The sequence below is a fragment of the Acomys russatus genome, chromosome 18 (genome assembly GCF_903995435.1).
Source record: "Acomys russatus chromosome 18, mAcoRus1.1, whole genome shotgun sequence".
NCBI lineage: Eukaryota > Metazoa > Chordata > Mammalia > Rodentia > Muridae > Acomys > Acomys russatus.
In genome coordinates this window covers 6,782,375-6,802,505 of record NC_067154.1, presented here as the reverse complement: position 1 = coordinate 6,802,505, position 20,131 = coordinate 6,782,375, and the positions used below count along the sequence as shown (strand labels likewise).

The 20,131-nt window shown below is 45.4% G+C and overlaps 1 protein-coding gene across 1 annotated transcript in view; it reads right to left on the bottom strand.

The window, feature by feature from the left end:
- Positions 1-18,445, bottom strand: part of Pinx1 (PIN2 (TERF1) interacting telomerase inhibitor 1) — a 63,821-nt gene extending 45,376 nt beyond the window's left edge. The window contains exons 1-6 of the mRNA XM_051160694.1: positions 18,298-18,445; positions 15,203-15,312; positions 12,774-12,866; positions 11,054-11,132; positions 7,275-7,367; positions 1,960-2,036 (exon numbers count right to left, since the gene is read on the bottom strand). Of these exons, the coding sequence (XP_051016651.1) occupies positions 1,960-2,036; positions 7,275-7,367; positions 11,054-11,132; positions 12,774-12,866; positions 15,203-15,312; positions 18,298-18,316 (471 nt within the window). The 5' untranslated portion in view covers positions 18,317-18,445. The remainder of the gene's footprint in view (positions 1-1,959; positions 2,037-7,274; positions 7,368-11,053; positions 11,133-12,773; positions 12,867-15,202; positions 15,313-18,297) is intronic.
- Positions 18,446-20,131: the final 1,686 nt, after the last annotated feature.

Here is a 20,131-nt window from a genome sequence, read left to right as displayed (position 1 = left end):
CTGCCTTCTAGGTGTTGGGATTAAAGGTGTATGCCACCACTGCCCAGCCTAAAGTCCAATTTTTAAAAGAGGAAGTACAAGGAAACTTCTATTTATGGAACTCCCTCCCCCTACCACGTGACAATCTAGATGAAGCACATGCTGGGAACCCAGAACAGGACACAAAACAAGTCCTTTCTCTTGTAAGTTGTTCACTGCCTGCCTACATATACTTGACAGATGAAAAAGTCCACACGTCCAATACAGTAGATGGATTTCTTCATGAGATACAATGAAATTATTAGGCACAATGTTTGGCAATGAAAAACATAAATTCAAGCCAATTTGCTATGGGGGTGTGGGGTCAAGGAAGGAAGCACAATAATCCAACTGAGAAGAGGAGCCAAAAGAAGTTTTATCAAACCAATCTGATCAAAGGTCTTTTGCCCTCGGCTGTGCAGACTGTTGTAAGTAACATGGTAAGGTTTCTTAGCACACTATTCAGGGAAGGTGTAGCTGTACCTAGAACTCAAAAGCAAACCCAATGTATATCCAAGACAGAAGGACTCTGCATAGAGAGACCATTGCTTGGTGTTTGAAACAGTTAGATCGTTTTCTGCATGCATGTGGCGGTACATACGGATCCATCTTCGCTGTGTGGGCATGACCTAACAACACCCAGATACTCCTCAGACAGGCAGATTTCAGAATCTGCAGGTCAGCAAGCTCCACAGGTAACCCTGCGGCACCTGGAGGCATGTAAAGCCCAGCCACATGGTGGCAGTGAAGCAGCTGTCTCAGTACAGCTGTGTTTTAGGGCTTCCCTGGCGTTCTCAACCCAGGTTCCTTATCACACTGCAGTCCTCATTGGATCAGCTATAAAGACTAAGTAAAGTTCTTCCTCACATGAATGGGTGTGTGTCTGTGTGTCTGTCTGTAAGCATATCCACACATGTGTACAGATGAATGGAAGCCTGAGGTTGACTTTGGGTGTCTTCCTTTATTGCTTTCTACCGTATTTATTGAGATGGCGTCTCTCATTCAGTTTGCTACTCAGCCAGTCTGGCTAGCTGACTCACCTGAGAGATTCCCTGTGGCACGTATTACCTCCCCCACCCAAGGCTGCCCACTAGCTGTAATTACAGGTGGGCTGTCACACCCACCTGGCTTTCTATGTGGGCTCTGGGGATCCTAAATGTACTTTGTCTACTTTGTTATCTCTTCTGATCTAAAAACAAACAAACATAACAACTATTTTCTTCCACTATCAGAACACATCAGCACTGAGGATAGGCCACCTTCCACGTGACTCAGCAGCCACTGGGAGCCCTAGGAAACAGCTTCCTCTATGCTCCTCCTGTTAAAGGAGTGGGGCAGAGAGGGGCTAGAATCCAGCCCTAACTTGCAGAGGAAATTACTCAACAAAGTCCCCCATCATAGATAATTCTCAAGTTTCTAAACATAACATTGAGTAACAAATATCTACCACCCTGGAAAAAAAAAGACACTGGTCAGTCTGGAAAAATGCTAGAGATAATGAAAGTTGTCTTTTTGTTCTATAGTCACCACAGACATTGGCCAAGAAGCAATATAGGAACGTAAGCATGACACCCCACATTCACTGAGGAATGATAGTAACTAGATAGTCCAGACTTTGTTAATGAACTACATTTTCATTATCTCCAGAAACCCAGCTAAAGTCTAGTGTTTTCACACCAGAATGTGTGTCAGCTGCCGCTGACATTTAGAAAAAGTGGAAAACTTCTGTTTGACATACAGGCCAATAGACTCATTAGGGTTCACTTGTATCCTCCAGTTTTGAAACAAGCCCTCATGTACAATGGAGGGTGTGCCCACTGTCTACCCCGACCCAAGGATCTAGTGGTTTGGGGTGGGGTGAGGGGCAAGTAGCTGTGAAGTTTCTATACCCCTGGGAAGAGACAAGAACGCACAAGCAGATCACAAGCCATAGCAGGGTACCTGGGCCAGCTTCTTCTTCTTCCTTTTCCCAAAAATACAATCCAGGTCAGTTTCGCTCCGAGAGGACAGATCCTTCCCTAGAAACAACACAGAGCTTTTCAGTGAGACCATTTGTGTTGACACCAGAAGCACAAGTATAAATACGTGAGCCCTGAAAGGAAGAAGGCTGGTAGCAGGGGTCAGTCTTGACTCTGACCCTCTCACATTACAACTCTGAGTGTAACACAGACTACAATGAAAGGCTCAGCAACTGTCTTAGTCCCCTCCAAACCGCAACCAACCTGGCACCCGGGCTGCACAGGAAGCTCCACTTCCAAGCGGCCCTCCTGCTTGCATGCTTATGGGTCTCTGCATTCGCTATCTGCGAACAGTCCCATTCCCTCTACAGAGACACAGTGATTTACTGCTGGTTACAAAACTGAAAGTCCCAATAGGCACATAACTTCAAACCTTTTAAATACGCACACTGTCACTATTTCTTGACACACAAGATCTCCATAGTAACTAAATGAAAATTTAAAAGAATAAAAGCAAACCAAAGTTCAATCTTTTCCTTTTAAAATGCTCTTACTTGCTCTACCAGCTAAATAGAAGGCTACATGGTGACTACAGGGAAATAAGTGGCCCTGTTAAGAGCAGTGTCCAAAGAATCTATGATTCCTGTTTTTAAACTAAACTAACTCAATTCCAAACCCACAATCCACTAACTTAAAATTCATTTTTGAATTTCTACTTCTACCCAAAAGCACCCTGTGAGCAGCCAGCCAAATCCATTGCCATCCATCAACTGCAGGAAAAGTACACATGAAAGCTTTGCTCTCCGTGTGAAGCCTGCTGACCTGGGGGAGGGAGGTCAGGTCACACACAGAAATCTGGGTTTCTAGCTGGAAGCCAAGTTCCACAGTCACCAGCTCAATGGCCTTGGTTTTCTGCAGCAACTGATTTGACCCAGTAATGTCATGACCCAGAAGGTTCTGGTTCACTGATTAGCATTGGGGCATTCAAATATAACACTGCTCAGTGACTTCATGAAATTGACAAAAGAAAACACCCTTCAGTTAGATGCAAAACCAGGTGCCAGAACCAGTTTCAGAGGCGGTGGTACCGGGATAGATGGAGGAGCAGTTGGCACAACCTGTTCCCAAGAGATGAGAAGGTTCCCAGGGTTGTTCTCCTGCCCCCAGAGGCCAATGCTAGCACCCCAGATTCAACAGAACTCCTATTCAAAAAACCCAGGAAGAACTCACACAAGCACAGAGTGATGCTTATCACAAACAGCAGCACAGGAAATACAACCAGAGAGGGAGCAAAGACAACGCGTGCTTGCCGCAGTGAGAAGAGGACAGCTTCGTGGGAGGTAGAGATTTAGCTCAGCTGGCACCAGTGCCATCCGTTTCCTAATGCAGAGCTGTATCTCAGAAGACAGAGTCAGTTTAACTTGGTTCAGAATAAGCATCAGAAGCCAAGCAGGATGCTGCATGCTATAACCCAAGAGTCATAAGTGGAGGCAACGGGATCAGGCATTCTAAGCTCGTGTGTCACACAGTGAAAGAAATCCCAACTCAAAAACAAGAACCCCCAAGCCAATGACCAGCTCCCCTCAACACAGTCCCTAAAAAGAGGAGCTATCCGAAAAGAAACATAAATTCATACCTCTTTTTATAATAATTTCACTAAATTCACAAAAGATCAAAGAAAAGAGAAAACACAGGGCCACAATTCACAATTAGTATGTGAAAAAATAAACACACCAAGATTCAAAACAAATCAGAGGTTCAAAGGGAAGCTGCCAAGCCAGTAGCCAGTAATATTCACTGGAGGTGCTAGGGTTTCTAGAGTTCTGATGATGGGTTCTTGGGTCAGAAATTTCTATCCTCTAGCAAAGTTCACTTAAATAAATGTAGAAACCAGGGCTGTACAGGACTTGCTCTGGATTAAATCTGAAAAACAAGAACACAGAAAAGAAATGAAAGTCAGAGTCCATTAAGGAAGAAACTTACAAGTGGGAGAAATGGGAAGACAGGTGTGATCTTGAAATTAGAAGTCAGTTAATGGTCCTGATTGAATCACTTATGTATGTTATGAAATCATGGTCACTCCCGGACAAAATACACTTAGTAAAAATTAACTTTGAAAGGACAGTCACTTCAGTTCTGAACTATGGAAAAATCATTAAAAAAAAAAAAAGACTGGTGGCAAACTTAGATCTTTGACAAAATGAGAAACAGAAAGATTGAACAGGGCAGAAAACAACGTTATCTATGTAGCCATGGCTGCTCTAGCTCAGCGACAACTGCATCTGGAGAACCAGGAAGAAAGGCTTCCAGGAGCCAAACAGATATAAGGAAGTCCATACAAGGCTGGGTGTAGGGTTTCAGAGGAATGCTGCATTGAGGACAGCCTTGGCTGTTTGGCTATCAATCACAGTTATCAGGTTTTCCAGATAATCACAGTCACTGAGAGATGGAGAGTGACTCCCAGAGTCGACAAATGCCAACTGCACCCTCCAGTCTGGCACCCAGGAAGCAAATGGACTATAACATAGACCTAAGATAAACATAGTATATAGCTGTAGCCCTAACCTTAAAGAAATGTTGGATTAGTAAATATATTTGTAAAATTAAAAACACGTTCATCTGGGTTGTTTCAAAATTCATTTACATGAGTCATTTAAGAATAAATTAAATATAAAAGCAATGCCCTCTTACAAAGGTCTTACTGTAGGAGGAACTAAATTTTAAGCAAATATAGACGACAGTAACCTAAAATTATATAATTATTTCAAGTCAAAACCATCAAGTAGAAGCTACAAAAAATTTATACATCAGGACTAAAATGATGTAGTCAGCATTTAGGCAGTAACAGATATTACAGTACCATTGGCTCTGGTCAGATGTTTTATAATTTTTCTTTGAGATAGGGTCTCAGGGAAACTCATCCTATAGTTCCTGGCTAGCCTGGAACTCACTATGCAGATGAGGCTGTCCTTTGATACTGAGATCTACATGCCTCTGCCTCCCCAGTGCTGGGGATAAAGGTGCGCCCCACCATGATGGCTGGCTGGCCCACACTCTGGGGAGGTCTTCAGCAGGCTGTACAGGCTGTACCACCTTCCTACATTTTATATTTCTGGACTACATAGGGACTTACAATGTGATTCATCCTCATTAGCAATGGGAACTATGGGAACTAGGGGCTTTCATTGTGAACATTAACGTCCCCATTTCCCCAGGCTGGAATAGCATGAGTTCCACAAGAAGGGTCATGTCTCACAAACTACAGAACAGAGCCTAGCTGAGCTTCACAGCAGCTTGCAAATGCCTCCTCTGTTACAGAAGAGGAAACAGAATCTGAAGGGAGGGAAATGGTTTGGGATGTGTCTGGGAGAGCACCAGCCAGAAGCCAGCTTCCTCTGACCCAGACAGGCTCCTTTAGGACAAATTCACAGTTCATGGTTATCATTCATACCCAGAGACAAGACGAGGGAAAAGAAACAGCTTTTAGGACATTGAAAGAACTGGGATGCCACCTTTCACTCACTGGCCAGTGCTGTTTCCTGCACTGCCTGGATTCCCACTCCTTTTCCATCTTCCTTTCTTAGTCCCAGCCTCTGGGTCCTCTATTTCCTGACCCCTCCTCTCCCGTTAGCACACTACACCTGCAGCTCTTTCTTCTCTGCATACCAAGGCCTCCTTCCTTCATGAGGAAGGCTGATAAGTATGCAAACCTCACTGTGAGAAAGCAAGGACAGCACAAGGCACCAGGCCGTTTGGCGGGGACACCAGCAAGGGAGCGGCTGAACTAGAACTAGAAAGCGGGCAGGGCCAGTAGCTAGCAGATTGAAGCAGCTTAGGGAGAGTTCCCCTAACTTCAGTAAATGCTTCAGAAGAAGTCAGGCACGCACTCAGGCACTAAAGGGCAATCAGAGAACTACGCGCATTTAGAGGGAAGGGGAAAGGCTGCATGTTATCCCAAAGTGAATCCAACACCTTCTGCAGTGTGTCTAGTGTTCCTATGGTGTCCAGTGAAAAATGAAGGACTGTTTAAGGGACTGGGGACTAAGGGGCTCCATTCCTCACCTCCAAAGGACTAGAGGGACAGTAAAGTAGTTTTCTGTCCTATGGTAGGTTATGGTGTGGTGGAGATAAACTCTGGTTGGAAGCTTCATGGGTCTCCAACAAGTGTTTGACTGTGAAAAAGAAAGGGATAGCACAAAGGAACCCTTCAAACCACACATGGGGAAGGAAGGGACTTGGAAGCCCATCTGCCCCTGAACCCAGGCTCTGCCATGCCTTTCATTCTTCTAAGCCCACTTCTATGTGATGGGGTCCTGGCCCTGAAGGAGAGCTACTATCAACAGTTACCAGCCATTCTTTGACCCCTACTGCTACTCAGGCAGGTTCTGGGAGTTAAGCAACCCCCCAAATGCCAAGAGAGATATGGTTTTCCTGGCATAGAGACAGGAACAGACATCCAATTTCCCAAAGAACAATCAAATAGTGACTGGCTATCACAGAGCAGTGGCCAGGGCACCTAGCATACATGAAGCACAGCATGTAGTAGGTGGCTTGTGGCCGTTCTACAGAGACACCGGAGGGAGATTCCTTTATAGCAAAGTAAAGACTGCCACCTAATGGCTACAGAGATGTGCTGCACCTACAAATGAGCCACATAGGGAAAGTGGGAGGTGGCCTAGGAAGGTGGTGATGAGCAATGCAGGGGTTGCTACCCAATTTCCAGCCACAGCATTTCTCAACACCACCCTGGCCATGGCCATGGGATGCCTACAGTGATACTCCATGGGACGGAGAACTTGTGGAGACTATTATTTCCAGGGCCACCTTGGGACCATGAGTCACTACACTGTAGACTTTGATATAATTAATGATCACAACTGCCAAATAACAGGAGCTATCCTCCACAACCATTAAGAACTGAAAAGGGGGTAAAAGCTGTAAAAATGAGAACAGCAAATTCAAATTCTTCTCTGATCTAGCTACATAGCTTCCCATCTCCTCTAACAGAGCACCGACTTCCATCCTCATCTGGCACAGGACCTACCCAGTCTGAAGCCAGCTCTTAGCACCGCTGGACCCCAGTTTGCACTTTAGCAAGATCCCTGGCAAGTCAGCACAGGGAACTGCACATGCATGACACCCATGGCTGCTGCAGATCCATCCAGCAGGCTGCGCAGACCTCCCCACTCAGAATTTCAGACAAGTAGCCAGCGCTGCAGTGCTGGACAAGAGTCCCAATGCCTCAGGAGACCCAGCGCCAACAGACACAGGGCAGAGACAGTGAACACCTGCTCTCACCTTTTGTGAATTTCATATAATGAACTCGGTTTTTGGAGATTCTGGATTTTTCTTCAAGGCTAAAAGATTTCTTTTCCTTGTTGTCTGGGGACTCTTTAAAAAGAAGAAAGCCATTAAACACCACATAACTCATTTTCTTCATGGAAGCTGCTACATAAGCTTTTATAGGAGTGTCTTCAGTTATTACTGAACTGTTACCAAGAGTTGGATTCTTTTTTTTTTTTTTTTTTTTTTTTAACGTGTAGATCGGGCAAGGTTATCTCTAGCCTATAAAACACTTAAAGAAGAAAAGTGAAAATGTCTTCATAGGAAAATCTACAAGTGAATATTCACAGCCCTTCTTCAGAGCAGTACAATACCCACGTAACCCAAAAGCCTCTCAATATGGCTGAGCTCACTCTGACCCGGCTGATACTAGAATATCATTTAATCACCTGCAGTAAAGAGTGGTGGGTTGATTCCAACATGGCCACTGAGGCACATCTTAGGTAGCTCCCCAAGGAGTTGCTAGTAATTTCAAAATGGATGGAGAAGCAGAACAGGCAGGGAACACTGTGAAGACAGGTGCTCCAGCTTCCAGTGCTCAGCCCGGTCACAAGAGCACACACCCTAAACCAGAGCTACTCTCGGTGTATGAGGCACTTCTGAGTATAAACGTCCCTGTGGAGGGACATGTGAGCATGGGTTGAGCTCAGGGGATCAGTTCATCTCTGGGAGTCCACAGGCATTCCTCCGAGCTGAGGAGCACAATCCACATGGCTCTCCTTTGCCACACGCCTTTGTCTCACTTGAAGGGTAGCAGTCCTCTCCATAGGATCAATGAGAACCCAAATAGGGGTAACAGAATCCCATCTTCTCATCAAAATCAGCCTTCAACTTATCAAGGCACAATGCCAGAGATCTTCCTGCTTTCTTTATGAGCATTTAGCAGGATTTAGAACACGTTTTCTGGTTGCCCTAATAGTAGTCTAATTATGATGACAACTTAACCCAAAAGAAAGCATTTGTATTGAGTGTTGAGATCACTAGGAAACAAAATGTTCTGTCCATGCTGTGGGAGAGAAATGTGGTCAATTAAAGAAGTGTTTACGGCTGGTCATAATGGTGCAAATTTATAAGCCCAGTACATGGGAGGGTAAGAGAAGAGAATCATTCATGTGAAGCCACTATGGGCTACCTAATAAGACCCTAACCCAAAACACAACCAAATAAAAAAATTAATAATAAAAATATATGAATATAAGATACAACAGTAAACATGAAGCGGACGTAATATTTCAGAGGAAAAGAACTGTGAAATAAAGCTTTCTGGCCATTACAGAGGTATGTATTTACACACTTTAAACAGATGACACTATGCATTGTACAGTTAGTACAGCCTCTAGGATTGCTATTAAAAGTGTGAGGGCACACTTTTCAAAATTCCTTTCGGGGATACATGAGTAAAAACTTTAGAGGATGCTGCTTCAAACCTTTGCAGCAAACATCTTCTCAGCACCCCACTTTCCACCCCAAAGTATTTAAAATAACGAGTGGCAAAATATCAGAAGGTTAATAGGTGGCTACTATGCTTGGAGAAAGTGACATCAAAATGCTAATCAGAACCCATCAGGGTGCACCTAAGTGAGACAGGATAGCTTTTCCTGTGTGTGCATGCGCCGGTGTATACAAGCAGGGCCATAGACTTGCTCATGTGGATGTCTGCATGTAAGTGTGTAGAAGTGCACACATATATGTGGAGGCCAGAGGACGATGTTAGGTGTCTCTCTTCATCTTGCTATACTTCATTATTTTGAGACAGAGCCTTTGACTGAACCCAGAACACACTGATTGGCTAGGGTGATTGGCCAATGAGCTCCAGGGGCCCTCTTGTCTCTGATGCCCCATTGTTGGGGTTATGGTCACATACTAGTCTTTTCTGCATGGCTGCTGGGGATCTGAACTCAGGGTCTCATGCTAGTGCATCAGGTACTTTCTTGACAGCCCTCTCTCCAGCTGCTGCCCCTCTTTCTCTCCTTTTAATATGGGCAGGCCAGGAACTGACAATTTACATGAGGCTAACGCTGAAATCCTGATCCTCCTACCTCTCCCTCCCAAGTGCTGGGATTATAAACACACTACCATACCCAAGCACGTGAAACAGGGTGACTTTTAACAATAAAATTTAAGAAAACATTCTTACTCTTATGTTCTACAAGAAGACAACACAAAGGGTCTGCTTAGTGAGAAAGCAAACCGTTTGAATTTCCTAAGGGATCTTAACTATGGAAAAGAATGCTAGGTTTCTATGTCATCTACCATTGAATCTAGCAATGCGTGACTGTGGTAAAATAAAAACAAAACAAAAAAAAATCACATGGATGAAGACATTGCATTCAAAAAAGATGACACAGCAGGAAAGCAGCCTGTAAGCTCTCCAGGTCTGTACTGGGAATAGACTTTCCCTAAAGGAAATCTTCTGAAGACACCTTCCACTTGGCAGTGGAGCCACAGACAGCTTCTCCAAATTCATGATCAGGGCTGCAAGGCCCCCTCTAGTGGTCTGGACAGGAATTACCTACAGGTTGGTAGCTGCATGCAGCTTTGGCATCATTTAAAATACTATGAGGTTTTGGCACCAAGGAAAATTAAGCCCATGCGACTGAACCTGGAGGAGGATGAAGAAGGCCAATTGTTATCTGTGGAGTCAATCACAGCCTTCCTGACAAACAGCTCGGTCCCCTGGTCTTTCAGAACACCCACTGTCAGCCTTTGCTTAAACATACAGGAGGTGCTATTGCAGTGACCCTGTCAGCCTTGGCCAGCAGTCTGGGACAAGGGAGGCCTGTCCTGAGTGAGACAGGGTCCCAGCAATGGAAATGGTACTTCTTACCTAGAAAACAGTAATCACGACATCTCCAAACTGAGGAAAATAGAACTTTCCAGATATCCCCTGCAAATATCAAAACTTCTCTATCCTCACAACCTCCCCAGATCTCCTTTCTTGGGGGGAATCTTGGGATTCTGTGCTCTGAAAGTTATGAGCACTCTCTGAGGCACCCAGCACTAAGTGACAGTGACCATGCCAAACCCAGTACAAAACAGTACTCCCTGATTATGAGCAAGGGTGTGGGCAACTCTGAGAAAAGGACCCCAGGTTCAAAGGTCCATCAGGAGGACACTGGCGGCAAAGGTATCTCATGCCTGAGTGAGGCCGTAGTCATGGCACTTAGATGTCACCAGATACTCGATAAGGTGGAATTTCTGGTGGCCAATGACTGCATCAGTCACTCTTTAGCTAGCTTTCACTTTAGTCTGCCAGAAAAACTCAAGTCATGTTCAGAATTCTTTCTATCACAACATGGGCATAACATATAGATATATTTAAAACCTGCACAGTTGAAGAATTATAAAGTGAACCCCTCCACCACTACTTCCAGTGTTAGCTCACCAGCACTACCAGTATCTAGAAGCATCCATGTGCCCCTTCTTAATATGCCCTGCTAAGTCTTTCAAGAAAGCTAGGCATTCTTTACTGTGGGGCACAGCTGTCTATGCTGCAGGACACTTAGTCATGGCTCTGGCATTCCCAGACACCAGTAATATGTCCACAGCTGTGTCAATTGGAAAAGTCTCTGGGATCAGCAAGATAGATTGGCGAGCATAGCTCATTCAGTGACCGCAGCATTAAAGTGTAAACAGTACGGAGTATAGATCCATCACCGACTCAGGGTCTGGCAGGCCTGTCTACAGCAGTAGTGTGATTTTGACGGGAGAAGCAGCAGTGCTACTGTCCTTACCTGCTGTTTCCTGACTATGGCAAGTGTTGAGTGCTGCCAAGAGCTGGTTGAAGTCATCCTGGTGAGCAATCCAGTTGTCCTGGAAGCACCAAAAAGCATGAGAGGCAAGCCCAAAGCTTTCTATACTGTTGATACAGACACTTAACAGAAATAGGAAGTTGTCCGTCTCATTAAAATATTATTTAATAAGTTTAACTGGATTCACGAAATAGTATAAATTTGAAATAAGATGTAAGCAGATCCACATCAGAAGGGAGCATCTGGGGCAAAGCTCAGCAGTAGAGTCCTTGCCTAGCATCTATAAGGTCCCAGGTCTAAATACAGATTTAGAGGATGTGTCCTGGAAGCTCAAACCTGTATTTCAAATGTAGATGACAACAGTTAAGTCAGAGCAAAACCAAAGCAGTGGGCACTGTTGTGCTAAGTATTACACTGGAGCAACATACAACTAGCGTATTCTCACAGAGCCTATTGGAGGCTGGAGATACGCCTCGGCAGATAAGAGCACCGGCTACTCTCACAGAGGACACGGGTTTAATTTCTAGCACCTACAAAGTAGCTCACATCTGTCTGTAACTCCAGTCCCAGACAATCCCACACCCTCTTCTGGTACCCACAGGTATGGCAAGCGTGTGGTACTGACACATACATACAAGTAAAATACCCACCCCACCCCTTAAAATAACCCTTGCGAGGGTATCCACTGAGGACGTGCTAAAGACAAGGGCAGAGAGAGCACAATCATCCTCTTTGCTCAACAGAACATGGACTATTCTGCTGAATTCTAACTTCCTGCGTCAGGAGGAACTGCACAGAGCTCTGTGGAAGGAGACCCTAAGGCCCTGAATTGGTGAGATTCAACTGTAAGGTGTTCACGAATAACGACCTCCAAACAATGAGCCAGTGGGCAGCAGGGTTTCTGAGCAGGAATTTGCCCCATAAACTTTACACAAGCACTTCTTATTAAGAAAGCTTAAAGGTGTACACACGGTTTACAGAATACAATGTTTCTCCTACAAACATAAGCAGAGCATGTTTTGTGTTTCTCAAAACAGCATTTGGTTAACAGTTGAGAAACTCTTTCTTTTGTGGCTAAAATTTTAGCTGTTATTCTAGAAAACTTTAGCTGTTGTACTAAGAGATACCAAATTACTGTAAGCAATCCAGTATACATAAAGTAATTCTCCCAGTTTTTTTAATGGATTCTATTAGCTACAAGAGCTCAGGAACCGAGCTCCCAGGTCCTGAACCTGAAAAGTGTGGCAGCCGCTAACTTGCCAAGTGCAGAGTCTGTGTTCGGCATAGAGGACATGCAACTCACTGTAGAACAGTGACTGTTAGAGGCATCTTTCTTCCCTCATCTCCCACACTCAAAGCCACCCACAGTAACAAGACAAATGCATATTAGGAGGTGGGGAAAGGTAAAAATTGGTTCTGTCCTGAAATGAACATTTCTTTGAAAAGATTTTTACCAAGTTCAGCCACAAAACAAGAGTGCCTCTCTAGGCCAAAACTAAGTAAAGGATGCAGGAGGACAAGGCACGGTGGTGGATGCTTGTCACAGGATGAGGACCCGCCAAGCCATGTGCTCTTGTGTCTTTCTTCCCCCAAAGCTGGTGTCACATTCGTGACTGAAATCCACTCCATCTATTTGCACGAATTCCAACACTGAAGTTGACACATCTCCACTCTACAAGAAGGACACTCAGAAGCTGCTCACTTCATTATTGTTTGTAGCTCCAAGTCCCAGGTGGTTATTTTTAACTTTAACTTTAATATGTTCTGTGGCTCCTTGCTCCTGAGCCCCCAAGCCCTGTGGAGATTAAACAGAAAGAAATTAAATATAGGTCTATCAGCTATAAAAAGAAATTCCCTCTTTCTGTCTTCATCAATTATTCAAAGAGGACACAGCCCAGAGCAGTGGTTCTCAACCTGTGGATAGTGACCCCTTTGTGGGTCGAACAACCCTTTCACAGGGGTCACATCTCAGATAATTCTGCATACCAGATATTTACATTACAACTCGCAACAGTAGCGAAATTAGTTATGAACAAGCAATGAAAATAATTTAATGGTTGGGGGGGGAGGGTCACCACCACATGAGAAACCATTGTGTTAAAGGGTTGCAGCATCGAGGAGGTTGAGAACCACTGGCTCAGTGAGTTCTGGGTGACAATGTCTGCAGCACCAAGGAGCCAAGGATGCACTCTTAATTGTGAACGATGACTCTTGAACCCAAGAACCAACACAGAGTCCATGGAGGCACTGCACTGAGCACACATCTTGTGCATGTTCTGGAGCAGGGCACTGCTACAGCAAGTGGCGGAAGCCCATGGAGCATGCGGAGCACGAGGAATTCTCTGTTAATACTGCACCATGACATCAAGAAAGAAGGCAGGAGACCACTGCAGGCCCTGGCCTCACTTAGCTCTCACTCCTAAGGTTGTAGGTCACACCAACAGCGATGCAGAGATGCAGAGGCTGTGAGTGGGAAATATCTTAATGGACTGAAGGACCTGGAAGACTCCAGGGAGGCATCAGCTAGGTGAATGCAAAAAGAATACGAGAGAGAGAGAGAGAGAGAGAGAGAGAGAGAGAGAGAGAGAGAGACAGAGAGAGAGACAGAGACAGAGAGAGAGACAGAGACAGAGAGATCAAACCTCACAGGACCTTGAAAGTTGGAGCAAAGATGTAGATTTTAGTCCTTGGAAACAATTTTCAACAAGGGAGCAACACCATCTATAGCTCAGTTTAAAAGGCCCCTTCTGGGGGCTGAAGAGATGGCTCAGCGGTTAAGAGTACTGACTGCTCTTCCAGAGGTCCTGAGTTCAATTCCCAACAACCACATGGTGGCTCACAACCTTCTATAATGTGATCTGATGCCCTCTTCTGGCCTGCAGATGTACCTGCAGGCAGAGCACTGTATATGCAATAAATAAATATTTAATAAATAAATAAATAAAAATAAAAGGCCCCTCTGGTTGTTGTGTGGTGAAATGGACAGAGGAAGAAAGAAGGGGAGTGGGGAGGCAGCATTGTTTGAATGCAGGGATAAATAGCACCACTTATGAAAATCAGGAAACCTTGGAAAGGAGAAGATCTGAGGGGACAAGAGGTTTATAATGAAAACTAATCTTGTGATGGACATTCAAGTATCACAGGCAGGAGGTGTAAGTCAGTGCACAGCAATGCATGTGATCACCTGATGAGAGTGTGCAAAATGGCTTCCCGGTGACCCCTTTAACACAGCTCCTCTTGTGGTGGTAACACCCCCCCCCCAGCCAGAAAGTTATTTTGTTGCTACTTCTTATCTGTAATTTTGCTACTGTTGTGAATTGTAATATAAATATTTGTGTGTTCAAATGGTCTTAGGTGACAGCTGTGAAATATAAGAGGTTCAAGAAAGTACGTGTCTACTACAAAGGAAAAATAAGTACCACTGTAAAAAAAAACTCTGGTGTTTTCCACATAACTGTGGAGAATGTGCTGTCCACTGGCTAGATATGAATAGGGGGGTCTAGGTTTACTGTATGCATTGTCCTTGGTTGGTACAGCAGTTTGAGCAGAGACCCCTCTGGGTCCAGATCCCCCAGCCTTGATGGTTTTCTAGTAGGTTTCTAGGACCCTCTGGATCCTACTATTTTCCTCTGACATGAACTCTGGTGCCCCCTATTTGACTATTTCCCCTTGGTTGGGAGGCCTGGTGGCACTCAGAGGAAGGGGAAGCAGGCTACCAGAATGAGACCTGATAGGCTGTGATCATATGGCTGGGGAGGAGGTCTCCTTCTGTCATAGACCTAGGGGAGGGGAATAGTGTGAAAGAGGGAGGGAGCGGGGAACGGAAAGATACAAATGAGGGAATAACAACTGAGATGTAATCTGAATAAATTACTTAAAAAAAAAAAAAACTCTGACGTTTAAGCATGATTCCACGTGTAATGAGTTAAAAGACATCTAAAAATACAACACTAATCACAGGAACTGAGTTGATAAAACAGAAGACTCGGTGTTTATGTTTGAGTCTAATTCTACCGCCTGTCACACTTCTCCAAGATCTAAAGCACAGTGTTCCCGAAGACTCTCAGAGGGATGTCCTCTGATCCCTAACCCCGGGGCGCAGTGTGGAACTTTAGACTTTTGATGCAATACCTTTCCTTTAGACCACCCCATCTTCTCCAGCATCCTCTGGCCAAACTTGGAGTCGTCATTACTCCATGCAGTGTTTCTGGGATCCACGGTCCACTTCTGCTTCCGCCGACCTGCAAATGAAAAGGTAGCGCCTCAGCAGCCCATCTTCACCTGGAAGAGCACACGCAAACCAGCACATGCTTCACACAACAGGACCCAGTCAGTGTCCCCGGGGCTAACAGTAGAAACTTTCCCCTGGTATTCCCAGCAACCAAACATTCCTGACATAGAAAGTGGCCTTGTAAAATTCAAAGGAAACTATTTCCTCTAAGAGACAAAGCAAAATAAATACTCGATAGACTACTATTTGCGCCTTCCCTATCCAGTCATTGGTAGCAGCCAAAGCCCCTGTTGTCAACACCTTCACAGCAACAGGCATGGTCACATGGCACTCGCTGCTGCATGCTTTAGGCCAAATGCTGCACATGTGCTAGATTCAGTTTTCACAGTATCTCAATGAAGGGAGATACTCTCAGCTTTCTTTCAGAAGTCTAGGAGAATAAAATCTGCCTAATGTCCACAAGTAAAGCCCAAACCTTTTATACAAACCAAGGTCCTACAGATTTCAAAACTTAATATATCTGAGGCACTGGTAAGATCATGCCGCAGCCAGGCGAACCTCAAGCTTGCTGTGTAGCTGAGGATGACCTTGAACTTCTGATCCTACCTCCTCTACCTCCCAAGTACTAGCATTATGGATGTGTACCACCGTGCCATGGTCAACTTACATTTTTTAAATTCACAATACACAAATCATTATGACCTTAGGGAGAGTCAACGGTACATCATGAATAACAGATGGTGGCTCCCTTCTTATTAAACACCATAATGTACTCCCTGAGCCTCCAGAACAATCTGTGACACTTCATTCTCCTGCACTGTGATCCTTTCACCCATCTCTCATGAGTCCTGTTACTCTAGATCCCTTAAGTCTCATAGTCCTTCCTTCATCCTTAGCTTCACTGCAGGGAGGAAGACAAAAAGCTCTTAGTCTACAGCTTGTGCCTGACAAAAATGTGGTATGAAGGAATGTGAAAAGAGAAAAGGTAAAGGAAGAAAGGAGTGAACAGCTGAAATAAGGAAACTCTTTTGGGTGTCATGGACGTTTTTCTCTGAAATGAATATAAATAACCAACCATTAAGAACTCAAGTTTGGGGGGCCAGAGAGATGGCTCAGAGGTTAAGAGCACTGACTGCTCTTCCAGAGGTCCTGAGTTCAAGTCCCAGCAACCACGTGGTGGCTCACAACCATCTATAGTGTGATCTGGCGCCCTCTTCTGGCCTGCAGGTGTACATGCAGGCAGAGCACTAATAAATAAATAATACATAATAATACATAATAAATAAATCTTAAAAAAAAAAAAAGAACTCAAGTTTGTCAGTGTCATTTTACTGCTTATTTGCCTGAGACAGTCTAACTCTATAGCCTAGGGTGGTCTTGAATTGGTGGCAATCCTCTGGGGATCACCACCATGCGGAGCCACCACGTATGGCTTCACTGTTGCAAATCTGAGGTAAAACTACGGCAGAAAAAGAACCCACTAGGTCAACAAAACAAGAGTCCGAACCCCTAAAGTTGTGGCCAAGTAAGGAATCTGGAGGCCGAGGAGTGTCATTACTGCTCACCCACTGCATTCATCTAAGCACATTGTCATCAACAGCCTCATAACTGAAAAACCAACCAACCAAACAAACAAACAAACAAAAACCACACAACCTCTAGTCAGAGGGACTCACTGTGTTGCATGTAAAACCAATAAGGACCTTTAGCTATTCACACCCCAGCAAAAGCAAGAAACCCTTTATAAGCATGCAGGTAAGAAGAAAACAAACAAAACAAACAAACAAACAAAACCCCCAAATCAAAAAGCCCACCACAAAGCAAACTGAGTTGGACTCAGATTTACAATGCTATGCTGTGGGGTGGGGGTGAAGCTTATTCAAACACTTGTTCCACCTAGCTCAACAACCTGGTATATACTTAGCTATAGGAACACAGCAAAGACAGCGACATTAATCAGTGTTCTGTGTGTGTGTGTGTGTGTGTGTGTGTGTGTGTGTGTGTGTCCAGGGGTCACTGACCAAGGCTTGTAAAGAGCCCACCTTTGCCATAAGAAATGCATCCCATCACATCCTTACATAGGATGCACTGCCATGCTACATAAGGAACTAGCTGCCAGGTCAATGGTCCTGCCCTGTATACCAATGGCACTCCAAACTGTATTCATGCAATCACCTCTCTACGATCTTTAAGCCTGGAGAGGGCAAAGACTAGTTCAATCTGATGGAAGAAGTAGAGATCAGCTGATCTGTCTGGAAGAAGGTCAAATCAACTGATCTACCCACAAAGAACATTCTCCAGTCCAACCCATTGAGCTGCCTGCAGGATGTGCGCTGTGCTCCGCTAACACACGGTTTTTCTAAAATGCCATAATGACATCTTCTAAAAATAAAATGATTTGTTTACGTTCCTTGATATCTACACAACTTCCGGGAAAAGTTAAAAGCTGGATCATCAAGACCATCACACCACTGCCAACTGGTGGCAAGAATCCATAGCTACGTGTCTCATTTAGAAGTGAAACAGCCTCTGGGGAGGGAAATTAGCAGACTTGGAAATAACAGTAAGCTTTAAAGAGGCAGTCTCGCTTAGAACCATTCATCAGCCTAAACTTCCGCCACGGGGCTAATCATAGTCTGACACTTGGGATCCTTCTGCTTTGCTTCTCTGGGTCCATTGGACAGCTGAATTTCCGGTACCAAGCGATGGTACGGGACCTGTCTTTTGGGAACCCCAGGACATTTGTTTTTGAGCTTGAAGTGAAAGACTCTTCCTAGGTGGCCACGATGGCCATCGCAAAGGACGATCTGAGACCAGGAGCCCTGAATCTCGGAACGCACGCCTGCGCGCATGACCCGAGCCTTTAGTACCAGGAACAGAGTCCGAGGGACATCACTGTTCTGTCCCTCGCGGGCCCGGCAGTCATTGGCGGTTCCCACTCGGGCCCGGACCCCGTCACCCCATCACCCAGTCGTCCGGCTCGGCCGACACTCACGCTCCGCCAGCATCGACATTGTCGCAAGTCTGCCAAGCGTAGCTTCTAGCCAGGTGCCCAGTGGTTATGAGGGGTCTGAACTGAGGTCAAGGTAGAAGCCGGTTAGGAGAGCACGCCGGGTTGAAGGCTGGACTGGGGCGCGTACTACTGACGTCACCTTTCGCGACTCGCTACCGACCACGTAAAGCCGAGGGGCGGGACCGCCTTGCTGACGGGCACAGAGAATCGTCCTAGGGCCAAGACGGAGGTTGTGGGACGCAAGGACTTAACAGTTTAACTCTGAAAGCGGGTGTGCAAGCAACCTTAGAGCTGTTCGGGGTTCTGCGAACTATGGGGGCCTTTAAAGAGCTAGAGAGACGGCTGAAAAGTATTGGAATTATGGAGCGGGCCTTCGTTCCTCACACTATGGCTCTGCCTATTGAGGGTGCTGAGAGAGGAGGGTGGGAGGGAGTGAAAGCAGAAACAGACACCTAGCTGGCAAGGTCAAACAAAACACTGTGTTTTTGTGCTCGGTGGCTGAGAAGTGTTAACTCTTCCATCGCCTTCGCTGTGACAGACTTAACTCCCAAAGGCCTTTCCCAATGCCGTTGCTCAGTCTGCCATACCTGGCGTTTGGCTAAGTGTATCCTGTCACATATTACCGCCCCCCCCCCCCCCCCGCCCACCCTCCGCCTTTTTCCCGTCCTCTCTCCTACAGATGTGTGACCTCAGCTATCCCCCAAACTGTTTATTTGCGTTTTCCCTCTAGCTTTTCCCTTCAGAGTTACCCCCCCCCCTTTTTTTTTCCCCTATCAAGGCTTCAGCTTCCAATTTAGACATTAGCTTTTCTCACATCTTCGCAGAGGCTCTTCTTCCTCCTTTTGTCTTAGGAAGGGCACATCCACTTCTCATCAGACCCAAAAAGGTTCCATATAGACCCCATGGCAGTCAGTGCAGCCCTCCTAGGATGCAGTGTCCTGGTGAAGTCAAGAGCTGTTATCTGATGGCTGCACTGGGGGAGGAGCTCAGGACTGGGAGTGACAGACCTGAGAATCAGGCATGGCTCTGTCACTTCTACCTACCTGCTAGATGAGGTTGGTAGCACCCAGCCAGAAGGATCTTGTGCTTGAATATGAATTACAAACAAGAAAGAAGAGGCAGTACATGTCACAGCGTGACTGTGAGGCTGGGTCTGACCAAATCGCCCCCTTAGAACAGCTGGGCTGTGATCCAAATACTTTCTGGCTTTCCCTCTCCCTGGGCCAGGGTTCCTGGTCTGGATTACCAAGCTCAAGCTGAAGCCAAGCTAAATGGTGGGCTTCAAACCGGGGAGGGGGGGGAGCACAGGAGTGTGCAGTGAGGACACCAGGACAAGGAGGATTGGCCAGTAAGTAGCATTCCCAGTGAGTAGCATTCCCAGTGAGTGTTCTTGGATCGCAGCTTCAGTACCTTTTGAAGTCTTGTCTTCCAAAGGGGAGCACAGTAAACTTCTATTGGCCATTTACCCCACCTTTTGAGGAAACTGAGGAGCAAGCTTGGAGAGGACAGAAAAGAAAGTATGTAATCCATGCAGGTCTGGGGTCTTAAGCAAGTTGATCGGGACCCAGTAGGAAACTTGCTGCTATTATGACTTTGCCCAGAGCAGAAACTAGTCTTGGTGATTTAAAAAAAAAAAAAAAAAAAAAAAAAAAAAAGTAGGCTGGTAAATTTTTTTCACTGTAGAAATAAGAAGCAACCAGGAAAAAAAAAATCCTGAGATTATCATGCATTATGTAAAAATATTCTGTAGCCATAAGAGCAAACCTCCTGCTCTCAGCTAAATCCTGATTGATTCTCCGGGAAGAGAACATGTTGA